The sequence below is a fragment of the Bombus flavifrons genome, chromosome 10 (assembly GCF_040668555.2).
Source record: "Bombus flavifrons isolate JBK064 chromosome 10, iyBomFlav1_principal, whole genome shotgun sequence".
Classification (NCBI taxonomy): Eukaryota; Metazoa; Arthropoda; class Insecta; order Hymenoptera; family Apidae; genus Bombus; species Bombus flavifrons.
Window position 1 is genome coordinate 1,363,608 of NC_138451.1, and position 19,687 is coordinate 1,383,294.

The 19,687-nt window shown below is 39.8% G+C and overlaps 2 protein-coding genes across 2 annotated transcripts; both read left to right on the plus strand.

Moving 5' to 3' along the window:
* Positions 1-4,421: 4,421 nt before the first annotated feature.
* LOC138184350 (uncharacterized) lies at positions 4,422-6,751 on the plus strand. The gene is made up of 2 exons (XM_069122234.1): positions 4,422-4,609; positions 4,717-6,751. Exons 1-2 carry the CDS (start codon positions 4,422-4,424, stop codon positions 6,377-6,379), a joined length of 1,851 nt encoding a protein of 616 aa, XP_068978335.1. The 3' UTR covers positions 6,380-6,751.
* Positions 6,752-8,891: 2,140 nt separating this feature from the next.
* LOC138184351 (uncharacterized) lies at positions 8,892-11,541 on the plus strand. The gene is made up of 2 exons (XM_069122235.1): positions 8,892-9,231; positions 10,177-11,541. Exons 1-2 carry the CDS (start codon positions 9,109-9,111, stop codon positions 11,539-11,541), a joined length of 1,488 nt encoding a protein of 495 aa, XP_068978336.1. The 5' UTR covers positions 8,892-9,108.
* The last annotated feature ends 8,146 nt before the right edge of the window (positions 11,542-19,687 follow it).

Here is a 19,687-nt window from a genome sequence, read left to right on the forward strand (position 1 = left end):
TGGACGCCGCATCCGAGGGATCATTCCCCACGCCGACGCGACGTACATGTTACCAGCGGTACCACAGGGAGATAGGAGTGCGACTTGGGTATGAAAGTGTACGCACTGCGCGTGGATAGTTTATCTGGAAAGAGAAGGGACTTTTCTTTAAAAAAAATATACCCATAATTTCTACATAAAGGATATAAACTTATTTAATGGGTATAAAGAGTCTGATTAACGATTGAAAATAGCGAAAGAATAATATACAGTGATTAATAATTTAATTCAGTATGATATGTTTTGAAACATGCAAACACGTACAAGCCAACATCACATTCTTGGCATTGACAACGAGATTCTCGTCTTTTATCGTTTCTCGGACACCCAACACATCTTCGTGATCTATTTGTTCCTGTAGCTTCATAAAGTGAAGGAAATGTCTTCCGTTGAGTTTTGATGAGTGATTATTTCCGGATGTAATAGGACGTCGTATTAATTTCAGTTGAAATTTCTCAATTGATATTGTTCTGTTGGTTTTCAATTTGTACAAACAATATGAATTCCATAAACACATATCAATATAATGGAAGAAATATTCTTTTGTACCATTTCGTTGTTTTGCGAGTAAAATTTATAGTGCTGATGACCATGTCGATCCTGTATATAACATCTATCAATTTATTATAGTCGTGTACCCGAGATGGTTTCTGTAAAATTCTGTGTGCACTGTAGTGTTTTGATACATCCACAAATTCTTCTGTATGTATTGTTGAAACTATGAAAATTTCTTTTTTATCGTGCCATTTTATGGCTAATATATTTACTGACGAGCGAAAGGACACTTCTCCTTTTTGTAATTTTTCATTTCTGGTATTCCTTCTCTCTTCTCTTTTACAGTGCCACACGTATTTGTAAAATTTTTGTGTAATATATCAAATAATGCGGGTTTTGCGTACCAATTGTCGACGTAAAGGGTGTGGCCTTTACCTAAATATGGTTTTAGGAGGGACATTACAATACTTCCTGATTTACCGCAGTCCTTATGTTAGGACCCTGTGGTAGTACCAGCCTCAGTATAAATAAGAAAGTCTTGAATGTAACCTGTCTTGCAGTTACAAAGAACAAACGATTTTATTGCGTCACATCGTACATGCCGAATAGATAGGGCGTTAGGAGCAAAAGGGTTAATGTAACCTATTAGCAAAGTTGACCCAAAGTTTCGTTTGTACATTTTTTTTACATAATTTGTAAACTAACGATCGCCAGTCATATGTATAGGAAAAAATTGTCCACAACGTTGAGCCTTGCAACATATTTCAATATCATCCAAATCGTAGAAAAATTAACTTTCAGACAAGTTGCCCAAAACCACTAGTGTTGTTACACTTCTATATCGATACAAGTAACAAATAACTGACAAATGCCATCTCTTTCTCGAGGATCCAACACACTGCATATAAGCAGGTGTAGGTGTTCTTAGTAGCATATAAAAATGTATTATAGTTGCAATCGTAAATTATTTATCGTGGTGTATACATGTTCGCGGTTTTATTGAAATATTAATGCTGAAGAGGAAAATAGATGGTGCATACTCTACTTTGAATTCATTTTAAAAAATTATATAAGTAATGATTTGGATCAGATAAATCTTCATCAAAGTTGATCGACGATTAGACGTACTTTGGCTCTATGATTCTTCGCTAATTCTAACATGAACAGGTCAACTGAGAGTCCATGGCACTCTCACCGCGTCCTACAGATTACATAAAATTATGTAAGATATTTGTATTGCTTTGTAAAATAGCTCGAGCGATACAGTCCCATGCAATGCCTCGGACATTTCCATTTGAAACGCCTAAGCTGGACCATCTGGCTCGTTGTGACGTTAAACCAAATCGGACAGGCATAAGTCGGGATAATTGCCAGCAATTTGTGCAACAGAAGGCTACACTTCACGCAGAGATGCTTCGAGAAGAACGAACCATTATTTACTATAAAAGTCTTTTCTGATTTGTTGTACATTTGCGTTTTAATGTGCTGTGTAATCTGTAATTTGCAATACAAATATATACCGAGATATTTGACCATTTTCTTATGCGGAACGGATAGGGGCTATTTTTGGTGATAAGAAATTAGCGAGAATGTCGAGACACATCACGGTTGAAATTAAAATGTCTAGACATGCACACACCAAAAGGGATAGACTCGCACTTGCTAGTATTTATACGGAACTTTCAGTTACCACAGTAAACCATAATTCGATCGGAAACTTTCTGTGACTTGGAATTAATTTTTGACGTATACATTGCCGCCGCGTAAATCAGCTGGTCATCAGCAAATACCAACGCGCATAGGTTAAGATTGCTATTGAGATGGAAGAGGCTCAAAACACGACTAAAATACAAATTAAATAGGGTGGAGGTGTTGAACGTTGCAGCCCGCCATCCACCCCGAAGACGACATTATAGCTTGCGCCATCCAATGAAACACCTTCCGGAGATTATGGACCAAATCACCTGAACTAGATGTTTAAGGAAACCGTATCGTATCAGCTGTGTTACTGTATTTGACCCGGAAGCCAAATTGCTGGCTGGGAAGAATGGAAGCCTCTTTACAATGAAACAGTATGAGTCTCTGTGCCACACTCTCAAAGACCTTACTAATGGATACTCTGCAAACAGCAAACTCATTGATCTGTACCTGGCTGGATTTGATTTGCTCTTAGCCTTTCCTAGCAAAAAAAACCATTTTCCGTATCTTCCATATCTTAAAAAAATACGCAGGTTCAAGAGATCTATGAAGATCAAGGTGAAAAGGAATGTGTATCTTTGCGGGAGCTATATTGGTATTGCGTTGAAGATATCGAAGCCAGATAACCTTTTCCCATTCAGAAACATATATTGAATCGTTAATGAATCTACCCGTGCGAAATAATTCCCTGTGACATCGGAGCCGGAGCGGTTACTAGCCCTGTTTCCTTGGGTGAAGGTGCAGACATTGTTCCAGCGGCCCCGACTCAACGAAGGTCTGAATCTTCAAGGTTATGAAATTTGGGATCTGAGAAACCATCACACACATTTCGGCGCACACATTCAAAATTTGTACCCAGTGGTCTTGCGGGATTCACGAAACATACCGCGCGATAGAAAGAAGACCGGACAAAGAATGCTTCCCTGCATACAAATAACAAGTGCTATTGTAACGAGTGATAAAAGTTTAACAAGTTTAAAGTGATGAAATAGCACGCGAGCACAATGGAAATTAAAGATCTGTATAGAGAACAGTTTATAATGTGAAAGGAAGTCACTTTGCACAATTCTGAATAACAGAAGCACGTGTTGCGTACACGTTTATTCTTGGCGTCTCATCGCGTTACTATTAAGTATGGGGAGCCGGCGGCAACGGAGACGTCATGATCTCAACTTGTTTGTCGGCTTGGTACCAGTAATCAATGCATCTTCTACCCTGTCGCACTAAGCCAGGAGGATATTCAACTATGGAAGACGGCGAGAATCGTCTGAAGAAAATTTGAGGACAAAGATCGCGAGGTTAGCCCTTTTGCCTAGCACTCGTCTAACTTGCGGAAACATGCTTTTGGAATCTTTAATTCTTTGGATCCAGAGAACTCGTGAATCCGTCAGGGGCCTTCCTGATACGCCTCTTTATGGCTCTATAGCACTTGCCGTGTTCCATGAACGATGCGATAAAGTAACATAGTGTGCCGAAGCGCTTCTCCAGCCGATTTAAGATGCGAGAGATTCTGTGTTTGTCATGTAACATACCTCAGAAGCGGGAATAAAGATATCTCTCAACGCAATTGAAATCCCATGTGAGAGCTGGAACGGAGGTTTCTAGGGCCGAAAGAATATTATTATTTATGGTCTGGAGGACGATCTCTACTTCTTGAACGTTGTCTTAGTGTTCTTATCCTCGTGGACAGAGATATCAAATTCTGGCAGCTTGGTACAGAAAAATATCCAGCTTTTTCGAGAGTATCAAATCCAAGAACGACTGCGCCTTAACAAATCAAATGCCATCAAAATCAGTGTCACTGAACTGGAGGATCAGATCCACCTGTTACTCGTTAAACCAGTGTCACAGGTTCTCGTATCTGTCATTATTTAACGTGCTGCACCAGGGAACGTGTCTCGCGTTATAACCACCACCGAGGATAAAACAATTGTATCGCACAGATAGAGTTTTTCGAAAAGCGCGTCTCATTCTTCGGCAAAGACGTTGTGACAAGACACAAGCTTTGGAGCCTGCAACGAAAATAGAATATATGAAAAGAATAGGACGAAGTAATAAACTTCGTATGCTTAGGATATAACACAGCAATACACGATGCAACCAGTTTTTTACCTTTTGAACTAACCTTTGGGCGAAAAGCTAACCTCCCATCCTCAATATCCAGAACCCCCAACTACACATATGAAGAAATGTTTACACTATGGCAAAAACAATTAGAGAAATACAAAACACTAGCTAGACAGTCACTCGAAAAAAGTAGAAAACGCTACATGCGAGACGAACAAAGAAAAATCATTAAGACACAAACGGTATTTAAAGAGGGAGACGCTGTTCTTGTACATAATGATCACAAAGCAGATAAATTGGACGACGAATGGTTAGGTCCTTACCACATCGAAAAGGCTATGACTCCTTATTACGAAATTCTAATCAATAACCAAATTAAAAAGATACATGGTAACAGAATTAAACCATACTTTTCAGGGCGCTCATCTCGTGCACAACCTTCGTGCTAGGATTGGAATTAATACCAATCGAAAGTGACGCCATTTTCCACGAGAAAATATCTAGAGGCTATTTGTATAATGAAAAAGTTAACGTATATATAGGAATAGATGTAAACGACATATTTAACTACATCGATACATTAGGAGAACATATAACAGAGACCCAAAAACATTGTACCACCTCATGTCAAATAGAACCAGAGATACTTTCCTTAACCAACAAATTTAATAACATCAAAACACTAGGAACACATTTGAGATTATTAACTCGTTCCAAAGTTAAGAGAGGATTAATAAACGCTATAGGTTCAATTAGCAAAACACTTTTCGGAACCTTAGATTCTGACGATTTACAATTGATAAACCAGAATATCGACAAACTATTTAGCGAAAGAAACGAATTAAAAACCATTGTGGCTAATCAAACCGCTCTAATTAGGAAAATCCTAAACACCGACAGCCTAAAACAATTTGAAAAAGTAAATCAAGTAAACAGGCAAGAACTTCTAGTAGTCAAGATTATTTCCATGGAAAGCGCTTTGTCAGATCTACACTTTCAACTCGATGAAATACTTAATTTAGTTTTACTAGGAAAACAAGGAATTATTAGCCCCCAGATCATGGATCATCACACTTTCTTAGAACAATACGCTAAAGCTTTAGGAGATCACATTGTGAATAAAGGATTTTTACCAGAAGAAAATAATTTCCAAATCATTTTAGACATCTCTACACTCACACTGTTTGTCCAAAACGAAAAGATCTTCTTTAAAATTTCAATTCCAACGTTAATTGACTCAGAATGGGAAATAGAACAGGTATACTCCATACTGACTCAAAAGAATGGAGCATTTCTCGCCCCATTAGTCGAACATCCGATATTTTTCACCTCAGGATTAACTTATATGAATGTAGATCAGATGTATCTGGACAAGCAATGTCGAATCAAACACGAATTGTATATTTGCAAACAAACTCAACCCATACATGATAGACGTCCAAAACACGATTGCGCATCTGGAATAATTAGTGTAGACAGTACCATGAGATTTTGTAAATTCACAGTCTATAAGATCGTAGAAATAACTTTTATACCACTCAAAAGCGAAAATCACTACATAGCTGCACCAGAAAAACCAATAAAACTCAATATATTCTCTAAAGAAGGACATCAAATTGTTAAATTGAAGCAACCCTCTCTGTTGAAAACTAAAATAACTGTAGACATATTGTATGGAGACAACCGTATGAGAATCAGTGGTAACCCCAAGAGCGTTTTTTACGATATTAAGACCAAAATGATAAATATAACTGATAATGTAGACTTATTCTTAATGCTTGACACCTTAGAAAAAACTCTTAAAATAATAAGCAACCTAAACGGCTATACTGATACCCTGAATCAAATAGAAAATAGAGCCAATCAATTAACTTTTTCTCACAGAATAACACGAATTAAAACTTGGGGTCTCACTACGTTGCCGGTAATAGGATATATATCCATTGAACTCATATGCTTGTATCTGCTCAATAAGATAGGACTGTCAAAATTATGTATTCACATATTTTGCTGCAAAGTTAAGAAAACATCGTTAATAATACACCCAACATTAGTCCTGCAACACCTTCCGTCCCTATAAACATTTAAGCACCGATATCACCTGTGCAACCAGGAACAGAAAAGAAATCAAGAGTAAGTTTTGAATTATCAACACCGCCCAAGGAAAAATTCCATCCATCGATTTTAAAGAAACGCAAGAACTTAGAGGACTAAGTTCACTCTACGAAGGGGGGAGTATAACGACCACCCAAGAGGCAGGTGTAACGACCACCCAAAAGGCAGGCATCCACTTACATCGGATATGTCGATAACACCTAGTATTGTGATAACTAAGAGAGAAGACAATAGCCAGACCCCCACCCATAAGATATGAGTCATAATAAAGAAATAAAAACCCCGGTCCTTTAGTCAGTAACCTCAGTTTGTAAACTGCAGCTAATAAAGCATATGAATGGGCAAATGCTCATTCTCCTACTTAAAAAACCTCATTTTCTTTATTATTACGTGACAGCACATTGGGTACGTCGGTGTTGCGCTTTGACGGCGTAGCGCTTTGTATCACGAAGCCGTTGGAAAGTTCTGTGAAACGTGCCGCCACATATCTATAATATATGTAAATAATCTCATGTCCAATATATTATTCACGATTGAAACATTTAAATGTTACTGTTTTGTCGACCATTAGCGGAGAGACGCTATCTCAAGGAAGCGCGTCAACGGGAGTCGTAAATTCCCGTTACGATAATATGATCAACGCCACGAAATTGATCGATCCCCTATTTCGTTGAAGATAATAGAGCTAGTCGAATGGATTATAACGCCGAGGTAACAGGTTATAATGTACTCTTTGTTCCAACAACAGTTGTAGACAAGATATTTACGCTCGTTGCATATATATATGTTGGGTTATCATTAGAGTTAGGGGCGTATATCTGCGGGATGTGGTCCGGGCGTTTCTCCGGGACCGGAGTATCGTCTACACCGTCCGGGGCGGAGGGGTGACCAGGAGGGCTGTACACCGCGGGGTCCCGCAAGGTTCGGTGTTGGGCTCGTTGCTGTGGAACATCGCGTATGACGCAGTGCTTCGGACGCCGATGCCTCCCAACTCGGCACTGGCGTGCTACGCCGACAACACGTCGGTGCTGGTCTGGGGTACGGCATGGGGTAGAACCGTCCGCCTGGAGGAGCTGGCAGTGGCCTGCGTGGTCGCCGAAATCAAGGGATTGGGACTGAGGGTGTCCCCTGAGAAGTCCGAGGCAATGTGGTTTTGCCGCAAGGCCGATCACGGGACGCCTCCAGCGGGTTACCGCCTGAGGTTGGAAGGGACTGATATCGGGGTCGGAACGAGCATAAAGTATCTGGGCCTGACCCTCGACAGCCACTGTACCTTCGGCGCTCACTTCGAGCGCCTGACGCCGCCTGTTGAGGCGACGGCGAACGCCCTAGGACGTCTGCTGCCTCGGCTGGGCGGGTCCGACGTCGGAGTGCACCGGCTGTACGCCGGCGTGGTGCGATCGAGGCTCCTCTACGGAGCTCCGGTCTGGGCGGAGGACCTGATGACCAACCGTCGCAGTCTCCTAGTGGTCAGGAGGCTGCACAGGACGGTGGCCATCAGGGTAGTGAGGGGCTTCTGCACCATTTTGGCGGCGGCAGCGGCGGTGCTCGCCGGGTTTCCCCCGTTCGTAATTGCACATATGTTTTTGATAATAAAAACAATTCTTATGTTACGTAACATTCGTTAGACGTTAGTTAAATGCCAAAACATAACAATATCATCATAATATGTAATATGTAAAACTTTCCAACCAGCATAATCACGTACAATCGAAAATACGTCGTGCACAATATACTAACGTAACGGCAGACCATGAAAAATTGTTAAAATTATAAACTAGTCGTTATATTCATTGAAAGGGGTTAAACCTGAAAATCTTAGCCTAAATATTATTTTACCAATTATATTTAAGTGTATTACATTTTACATCTAATGGGATAATGGTTCCATTTTATTTGAACTTTATTGATTCTATACTTTTTCTCTGTTAATTCCCATATAATGTTTTATATCAATAACTGTGACTGGAATATTAGTAGGTATGTCCTCAGTCGATTCTCTGATCAAAACAGGTCTTTGAAACATAATAAACATTTCAAAGCCAGTTTTCATCTTAAAACCTTTCTACCATAAAATGTTCTTGTACATGAAATGTGATACATCATAGCGAATGGATAGGTTTAGATTTTAATACCATCATATTTCAACTTTTACTGAAAATATTTTGAATATGCATATAGTATCGGGGAAAAGGGCCTAAGAAACATCGAGTTAACCATGAACAATGTCGCGAGAGCCAAGACGCCGTCGGGTCCATCAATGTGTCGTCGGTCTTTTCAATTGTATAGTTTTGTAGAAAAGGCCTAAGTGACCCTGGCAACGAGCGTCTGCGGAACACGTGTGTAGTGGGCCTAGGAAAAGACAAAGGGATGCTAGAACGGCCAGAATGTTAGTTGAGAGGACGCAGTGTGAGTTGAGAAGTCGCGGAGTGTGAATGGAGAAGTCAGAGAGTGTAAGTGGAGGAGCCGGAGAGTATGATAATAAGACGTACGACGAGATTGTAATCAGTTTTTTGTATTGAGTATCGCCTATTAAACTAAACTAAGCTCTAAATAAAACATCATTACTTGTTCTTACTCTAAGATCCATATAAGTTACCACATATTTTGGGGGGCTCGTTCGGGATTTAGAGTGCCAAGTGACAAGTGAAGGGTTTAAGTGACTGGTTTTCGTTAAAGTGATATCTCAGAACAATGTCTGGCTACAATACAGGAGAAGCAGGTTTGACTGACGAGCAGGTGGCCCAGATGCAAATATCTCAGCTAAAAGACGAACTGAGAAGACGACAGCTGAGACTAGCGGGCAGAAAACGCAAGCTGGTAGTGTTACGTTTTTGTTTGATTTGTTTTGATTGTGTTGCCGTTAATTTTTAAATTTAGATTAAATGGTAGCGCTGTCTGATGTTTAATGCGATTGGCAATTAGACTTCACGTTTCGGCTAACCTGCTACGCGCAGAAGTACTGGCACGGGAGAGGATTAAGGTTGGTGAAAATAAATGTTCGCTTAATTCTATTACATTATTAGACAAATATTTTCCACAACAAATGTTTATTCTAATTCTAATTGGGTATTGACAGAATTGTCGTTGAGATTTCGAATACTCCAAGTTACAATCGTTTGCGACACGTTTTCACTCTTATTAATTACAAGATTTTAATTTAATTGATTTACAATAATTTATAATTTGACAAATACTAACACGTCGATTAACAAAACTGACAAGAACTGGGAACTAATGAAACAAAGAACTAAAAGCTAAAGAACTAAAAGCTAAAGAACTAAAGGACTAAAGACCTTAAGAACAAAGAGCAAAAAACTAAAAGCTAAAGGAACTAAGAGTTGAAAAACTAAGGAACTAGAGAATTGAAAGGCAAAGGAACTGAGAAATTAAGAGCTAAAGGAATTGAGAACTAATCGCTATGAACGAAGAAATTACTTGCCAAGAATTGGGGAACTGATCGACCAAGGAATTAATCACCAAGAAATGAGGAACTAATCACACAGAACTGAGGAATTAACTACTCTGAACTAAGGAATTATCTCTCCGTCTATCTCTGAGTGTCTTCTATGTCGCTACGCTTATTCATAATTAGGTCTACCATGGAGGAGTCGTCGTGTGGCGGGTTATTCCGTGGGGGTTGTGAGACTCGAATTTGGTTTCTATACAAATTGTTAAATTTTATTTGAATCTCAAATTGAAACGCTCACTCGCGCTATTGGTAGTTTTAGTCTACGTTACGGCGCGTGCGCAGCGCGGGACGTGACAGTAGCGCTGCTTGCTGCGTTACGCTTAGAACGGGAACACGGTGCGCAAGAAGACGATCCAGATGATAACAACGACGACGATTTAGAAGAAGACGACGACGACGATGAGATTGGAGTGGTTGGGGATCGTTTAGACGTTAACGGTTCAGGAAATCGCAATCTCAATAATCAAGACGGCGGAGTTCGGGTAACTCCAGCGATAAGACGATCGAGGCAAGACAAGCATAAGTGTACAGTGTTAACGCTAAAAGGCGTAGAGGACTCGCTACAGAAATTCAGCGGGGATGATCTGCTGAGTATAAATCGGTGGATCGAGGACTTCGAAGAAATGGCAGATGTGTGTGGTTGGTCAGACATGCACATGGTAGTTTTCGCGAAGAAACTGCTCACAAGCTCCGCTCAAGCTTTCGTGCGACAAGAACGAGGCATGAAGTGCTGGGCGAAGCTAAGAAAGGCGCTGAAAGACGAATTTGAGCATGTAGTAAGTGACCAGCAGATACATCGGGAGTTAGCGCGTAGAACGAAGAGACCAGATGAGAGTCTACAGCAATACATGCATAGTATGCGTAAGATTGCGGGACAAGCAAGAGTCGATATACAGTCGCAAATTGGCTATATTATTCAAGGTATTCCTGACGAGGTCATAAATAAGGCTATGTTATACGGAGCTAGGAACATGCAAGAGCTGAAAGAACGTTTTAAGCAGTACGAAGCGATGAAAAGAGATATGAAGGCGGAAACAAAATTTGGGAAACGCAAGGATAATATGGGAAGACGATCAGAAGTGCGAAATCAGTCAAGGCAAACAGTTAGTGACAAAAGAGGATGTTTCAGTTGTGGCAGTGCGGATCATTTAAGTGCTAAGTGTCCGGAGAAAAAAAAAGGTGCTAAGTGCTTTAAATGCAACGAATTTGGACATATGGCGGCGAAGTGTACAGCGCGACCAAAAAAGACTGACTTCATTTCAAGACCCGAGAAGAAGGAATACGAGAAAGAAGTGTCGATAGATGACTGTAAATTTATATCGGTAGTGGATACGGATAGCGATCTCACACTTATACGATCAGACGAGTATGCGAAGTTAGGATTACCATCTCTAGGTAATTGTAAGCTTAATTTTGAAGGTTTGGGTTCGACTGACAATGAGACCTGGGGCGAGTTTAAAAAAGTAATGTCGGTCGATGGGTATGAATTTCCGGTCACGTTGCATGTTGTCTCGAATAAGATAATGGCAAGACACAGCCTGCTGTTAGGTACTGATTTCTTTGATCAGGCAGAGTTACGGGTTAAACGGGGCGAGGTGACCTTTTTACAACTTGACGATCAGACTGGCGGTACGCAGACGCGCAGGATATATTGAGAGTTAACACAGTAGAATAGACTGATGAAATAGATGTATCACATGTAGGACTTCCGATTTGGACGCAGGCGAAGGCAACACGTGGGTAGTGAGCGCTGTGAAAAGTGAAAAAGTGAAAAGTGAAGGGGAAAAAGGAGGAAGAAGAGAAAGGGGAAAGAAGAAAGGAAAGAAAAGGGTGAAAGCCCAAAGAGAGGGTATAAAAAGTATAAAAAAGTGACAAAGAAGACAGGAGAAAGTGTGAAACACATGAAGATGGAGAAGATAGAGAGGGAGTTGGAGGTGATAGTGGAGATGGTAGAGGAGATGAGAAGGGAAAGTTAAGGGGAGAGAGAAAGATGGAAAAAGGGACGAGAAGAAGAGAGGGAAAGGTGGAAGAAGGAGAGAGAGAGGAAGAGAGGAAAAGATGGAAAATGGAGAGAGAGGAAGAGAGGAAAAGATGGGAAACGGAGAGAGAGGAAGAGAGAGAGGTGGAGGAAGGAGACGGAGGCAGAAAGAGAAAGAAGGGATAGTGAGTGGGAAAGATGGAAAAGAGAGAAGAAAGAGTTAGAGGACAGAATCAGGAGGTTCGAGGAGGAGCAGGACAGGGCAGAAAGGGAGAGAAGAAAGAGGAATATTGTAATAAAAGGCGAGGAATGGCGGGAAGAAAGCAACAATGGGACGGTGACAGAGTTCATAAAGGAAAATATGAGGTTAGAAGTAGAAGTAGAAAGGACACTGAAGGTAAGGGTGGGAAAAAAGAACACGATAGTAATTGCGACGTTGAAATCATGGGAGGAGAAGACGAAGGTAATGAGAGAGAAAGGTAAATTGGGGAAGGGGATCTACATAGATAACAATCTAACGAAGAAAGAAAGAGAAATACAACAAAGGTTAAGAAGAATTGCTACAGCAAGAAGGGCGAGGGGGGAACACGTTAAAGTAGGTTATAGAAGCTGAAAATAGAAGACAAATGGTATAGGTGGAATGAAAGCGAGGAGAGACTTGAAGAAGAAGGAAGGAGAGAGGCGAGAGGATGAGATAAGGAGAAAGAAAAGGTGGGGACATAAAGGGGGTGAAAATGTGCTTCTGGAACGTAGCAGGGATAATGAACAAGGACAAAGAGGTATGGGAATATTTGAGGACTTTTGACGTATCGGCCTCACGGAAACATGGACAGAGGAAAGCAAATGGGAAAGGGTAAAACTAAAATGGGATAGACTACCCAAGGAATACGACTGGAAATGCAGGGCAGCAAGGAGAGAAAGGAAAAAGGGAAGGGCAAAAGGGGGTATAATAACAGGCGTAAACAAAAACCTGAGGGAAATAGAGTATAAGGAAATAAGTGACGACATTGTAGAGAGAAAAATAAGGTACAAGAAGAGGGCCTACAGAATAGTGGTGGTTTACAATCGAGACACGAAAAAGACATCAAAGATCAAAAGACAAAACAATAAATACGGAAGGAAGAACGCTGTTAAGGTTGCTGGATGAAAGAGGCTGGACGATAATTAATGGTCGAGACAAATTTGGAGATGAGTGGACCTATGTGGGGGAAAGGGGAAAATCAGTGATAGACTACGTGATTGGCAATCAGGAAGCGATAGAAGAAATAACAGACATGAAGGTAGGAAAAAGAGTAGAGTCAGACCATATGCCGTTGGAAATAGAAATAGAGGGACCAGAGTGGCAAAGAGATGAGGAAAGAAAGGCAGAAGACTTCTCTTCTGTGGCGGGACCCGTAGCACGAAGACCGCGAAGACTAGCGCCGTCTGAGAAAAAGGAAGTGGACGATTTGATGGAGTTGCGGAGAAACGAAGGCGTCATCAAAGCATCAGACTCGGAGTATGCAAGTCCTATAGTTGTAGTCCGAAAGAAAGATGGCTCCATCAGGGTCTGTGTCGACTTTCGCGAGCTACGTGGGGACGCAAGAGGAAGATCGCCGCAACTCAAGAAGAGAATCGGAGAAATTACAATAAAAGAAGAAGCAATGCGAAACAGTACCGAAGGGGGGATTTAGTGGCCATAAAGAGAACCAAGTTCGGCTCAGGGTTAAGGAGGTATTCTGGTCTAGAAATTTGAAAAAATCGATTTTTTTTCATATTTCCAAAGTTTAGACATTCAAGAATATGCTCTTAAAAGGATTGTTCAAAATTTCAATTATTTTATGAGTTACAGCCATTTTTGTGACGCAGCATCTGCTCCGATCCGACCGGGACCAATGTGCAATAAACGGTAGACGCTGCCCGAGTACCTACGTATGAAAACCCTCATAAAATCATTACTGTATTTTATACCTTTTTTAACGTATTCTTAATTTAAGGCCAAAAAAACGTATTTTGTCGGAATTTTTCGTCTTAGTACTTATTTCAAGTTAGTTTTTTGCCAGCCTTCAAGCAACATTACGTGTTAACTCTGACAACGTTTTATAAATATTTAAAGTAAAAATTGTTTTATATATTGAGATTTTACAGTAAAATGGATAGAAAGCATTCAAAATTCTGCTCTAAACGAGCATGCAGAGTGAAGAAGGGAAGATTTTCGGGTAATCAATTTAATCAAGAAGATACCAGTTTCGCTAGTGCATCTGCAGCAAAACTGAGAAGTTCGCAAGATGAAGAAGTTTTAATTAATAACAATTACGGCTATTGTATTTTAGAATTTTTCTCTGTTTTTACCACACTTCGGAGAATAAGTATGTTGAAGTAGAGGAAGGTTTCTTGTATGGAGCAGGAATCGCCGATTAAAAATATGTAAGTATGGTGTACCATTCTATGAGTAAAATTGCCGGAAACTTGTCTCAAAACTTTAAACGTGTTTTTCTCGAAACTACTTTTTTCGAGTTGGCGTGCACGATATCTCAAGTTCTAATGAACCGATTTATTTTAAATTTGGTCTGAATATTCCTTATATACTCCTCTATCGTCCGGACCACGCTCAGCTCAAAATCTTTAATATTACTATTTTTTTCGGAATTGTCAAAAAAACGTGCGAAATAAGAAATTTTTTTAAACGGCCGCCATTTTGTGAAAAAATGTCGTATTGACTTTTCCAAGGTTCAGACAATAGCGGCATCCATACTAATTAAGAATCCGTTCGCATTTTTTGTTTCAGATGACCAGAAGGGTTGATATCATGCACGCCACGACACCCCATTTTTTTGGCAGCACCCACTTTGCCAGCTCATAACTTTTTAAATATTGAGTTTTTTTCAGTGAATTTTACGTAATCTCGAAATATCAATAAACAAATGCTAAAAAGATGGATAGCAAAGATATTTTTTGTTTCGCTTGTACAGTGCTTCAAAAATCGCCCGAAATTCATGCCTCTAGACAAGAATACCCCCTTAAGACTCGGAGGAAGATTTTTGGGTCCATACCGGGTATTGCGAACAATGCGGAATGACCGCTACACTGTGGAGAAAGAGTTCTGCCCGAGCAGCCGAGCTGAGAGGATGTGAAGCAGCGGTGGTATAGTGCGTCATAAAAGTGCGGAAAGTGACTAAAATAAATACACGAACGGCTACGCCCATAGCTAAATGTTGGAAACCTGCGTTTTCCATTAAGAAGACTATAAAGAAAAACAAAATGAAAGTTACACCAATAAAGATAATTAATAAAGACGAACAATATTATATAAACAAAACAACAGACACAACAAAGCCAAGTCAACAAATAAATCAAGATCAGGACTGCTCAGATACAACTGAAGTGGAAATGGAAACGAACAAAGAAACAACACAACAGGATGGAAGCTGGAAGGTGGCGACCTATAATAAAAAAAGAAAAATTATAGGTAATATAGAATCAGAAAAGCAGCGATGGCTGCAAGAATTACCATTAAGAAATTCCTTCAGCTCGCTAACGGAAGAAATTGACAATGACCCAACAAGCAAAACTATAACTCAACCAACACACGTTACAAAACCACCACCAATATTTGTCGAAGCGCAAATAATAGACCCGCTTATCGATAGATTAAACAACATAGCTGGGAAGAAAAATTACACAATGAAACAAGTAAAACTGAAACAGGTAAAAATCCAAACAAACTCCCCAGAAAGCTATAGAAAAGTAATAAAAGAACTTAAGGAGAAAAATGCCATATACCACACGTACCAGCTCAAAACAGAAAGAAGCTACAAAGTAGTGATAAGAGGACTACATCCAAAAACCAACTTAGAAAAATTAAGTGAAGAACTAAAAAAAATAGGACACATAACAAGAAAAATCAATAATATGACCAGGTATGACACCAAACAACCACTACCATTATTCCTAATCGAACTAGAACCGGGAACTAACAACAAAGCAATATACGAGGTCAAAAAAATCCTAAACACTATAGTAACAGTGGAACCACCACGCTACAAAAAAGAAATACCTCAATGCATGCGATGCCAACAATACGGACACACAAAAAACTATTGCAATAGAAGCCCAGCATGTGTTAAATGTGCAAAAAACCATTTAACAAAACACTGCCCATACACAGGAAAAATCGAGGAAGTTAGATGTTACAATTGTAACGGAAACCACCCAGCCAGCTATAAAGGATGTGAAATCAGGAAACGACTACAACGTAAACTGTTTCCACCACTTCGCAATAGATCAGTTGATAACTACCAACAACAACAAAATACAACGGAAAACAAAGCAACATTGAAAACTCAAAATGAAATAAAATCTACAACCAGAAACACAGACATCCAAGTAAACCGAAGTTACGCGCAAGTAACACAAAATATCAGACAAGAAACGCCCATTAACAATCAGAGTCGAAGCAACAACACCGACGACACTACAGAAATCAAAGAACTACTAAAACAATCAATTAAAAATATTGATATACTTAAAAAAACGATAATCGAACAAAACGCAACCCTTAGACAGCAAACGGAACAAACAACACTTATGCTACAACTACTCACAAACATGCTGAGCAAAAAATAAGAAATAAAAATGGACACGCTTAAAATAACAGCCTGGAACCCTAACGGCCTACAACAAAGGGCCCTAGAAACCAAAACATACCTGTACAGTAACAACATAGATATACTACTCGTATCAGAAACGCACTTTACTACAAAAAGCTATTTAAAAATTCCGTACTACACCATTTATGACACCAAGCATTCCTCAGGAAAAGCACACGGAGGGACCGCAGTAATAATAAAAAGCGACATTAAACATCACCTACACAGCCAAGTCAGTAAGGAACATATACAAGCAACCACCGTCACAGTACAAACTAGCAGCAACCATTTTGAGTTGTCAGCAGTATACGTACCGCCGAGAAACGAAATTACACATCAAAAGTGGGAAGAGTACTTTCAACAATTAGGTGATAAGTTTATCGCAGCAGGAGACTGCAATGCAAAGCACACAATATGGGGATCAAGAATCACTACACCTCGAGGTAAAACCTTGGAAACATACATTAGAAACAATAACCTCAATATATTATCCACAGGAAGACCGACATACTGGCCGAGAGACCTGAGCAAAACACCTGACCTACTTGATTTTGCAGTTACAAAGGGACTAAACGCAAATAAACTAAATATAGCACCCAGCCTCGAGCTTAGCTCCGATCATACACCCATAATAATTACATACAGAAACAAACCAATACTTTATAACAATTCCGAGACACTATGCAATAAAACCACCAATTGGCAAACATTTAAAGAAATAATTGAGAGCAAAATTAACTGCAACATCCCATTGATAACACCTGAACACATCGAACAAGCAGTAACAACACTTACAGAAACTATTTAGGAAGCAGCATGGGCAACCACCATACCTGAATCAACAAATAGACAAACAAAAATCATTCCGCCAGACATCCTCGAAAAAATCAGAGAAAAAAGAAAAGCGAAAGTAAAATGGCAAAAACATAGAACAAAAGAAAACAAAAAACACCTAAACAAACTTGCAAAAGAAATAAAAAACAAAATAAAAAAACACAACAACAACGAGTTCACAAAATTCATAGAGTCACTATCCGCACACGAGAACACCAACTACTCCCCACGGAAAACAATAAAAAAAATAAAGAAGCCAATAAAACTAGTCCCAGCAATCAGAAAAGCAGATAACACATGGGCAAGAAGCAATGAAGAACAAGCGGAAGAATTTGCCAACCACCTAAGCAACACATTCACACCCCATAATATCAATAACAGCAACCTCAATTGTCATACCGACGAGGATGCAGTAACCACTAGTACCTCAACCGACAAACACTACATCATACCTAAAACAACAGAACAGGAAATTAGAAACATAATCGAAAAAACAAAAAACAATAAAGCACCAGGAATCGACCTAATCAATGGTAAAATCCTAAAAAACCTACCTCCAAAAGCGGTACGACTAATCACAATAATTTACAATGCAATATTAAGAATCCAATACTATCCTAAACTATGGAAACTAGCACAGATCAAAGTGCTACCTAAGCCAGGCAAAGACACACACCAAACAGCATCATACAGACCAATTTCACTACTTCTTGTACTATCCAAAATACTAGAAAAAATAATTTACGCCCGCTTAAAACAAATAACAGATAAGGAAAAACTGATACCAGATCACCAATTTGGATTCAGAAACAAACACTCCACGATAGAGCAAATGCACAGACTCATTAATGAAATAATACTAGCATTAGAAAACAAACAATACTGCACAGCCCTCTTTATAGACATTGAGAAAGCATTTGACAAAATAAACTACGAAAGCCTACTTCAATCAATCAGAAAACAATTCCCGAAGCAGATATACCATTTAATAAAATCTTACTTAAGCAGTAGAACCTTCGTAGTAAAAATTAAGGACACATACTCTGAAGTTAAAGACATCAAGGCAGGGGTTCCGCAAGGAAGCGTCTTAGGACCAATACTATACACACTATACATGGCCAACATACCAACAACTACCAATAGCAAAATACTGACATTTACGAATGACACAGCTGTACTAGTCAGGCACACTAGCCCTGTAACAGCAGTCACATTACTACAAGAACATATCACAAAAATAGAAAAGTGGCTTCAAGATAAACAAATTAAAGCAAACCCCGATAAATGCAACCACATTACATTCACACTGCGAAAACAGATACCACCAAACATTACACTAAACGGCACGCAAATAACACAAATAAAGGCAAGTCAAATACCTAGGACTCCACCTATATACACGATTTACATGGAAACAACATATTAAATCAATAATATACAAAATTACAGGCAGCAAGGAGACAAATGCAATGGTTAACAAGTCGAAAATCCAAACTAAGCATAGAAAACAAACTAAAAATATACAAAACGATTATAAAACCAGTCTGGACGTACGGAATACCACTATGGGGAACAGCAGCATTGAGCCATATAAACAAAATAAAGATAATCCAAGCTAAAATCCTCAGAACAATAGTAAACGCACCATGGTACGTCAGAAACGAAGATATACGGAAAGACCTTGGAATACCAACGGTCAAGGAGGAGATTAGCAGATGCGCAAGTAGGTACAGAGAAAGAGTAGCAACGCACCCGAATCGGCTAGCAGCGGAAACGATCAACATATCAAACATAGAAGGAAGACTAAAAAGGAAGCACCCAACAGATCTCACAAAGGTCACAACCTAACAAACACGAAGATCGTACCCCGCTGGAGGTAACCACCCACATGCTATATTATTACAACACCAAGATATAACATTTTACCAAATGTCCTACTGGACAAATTGTAAAATTCAAATAAATAAATAGAAAAAAAACTGTGGAGAAAGTAGGGGAGCATGAGGGGCCTGCGCACACATCGACGACTGCCGATTTCATGAAGCCTTGGGTCCTGAACGCCGACGACGACGCATCCGATGACAGCGAGAATGAAGACAACATCTGAGGGCAGATGTTACTGGAGGATGGCCGAATGTAGTATCGGGGAAAAGGGCCTAAGAAACATCGAGTTAACCATGAACAATGTCGCGAGAGCCGAGGCGCCATCAATGTGTCGTTGGTCTTTTCAGTTGTATTGTTTGTTGTGCTGGCAACGAGCGTCTGCGGAACACGTGTGTGGTGGGCCTAGGAAAAGACAAAGGGATGCCAGAACGGCCAGAATGTTAGTTGAGAGGGCGCAGTGTGAGTTGAGAAGTCGCG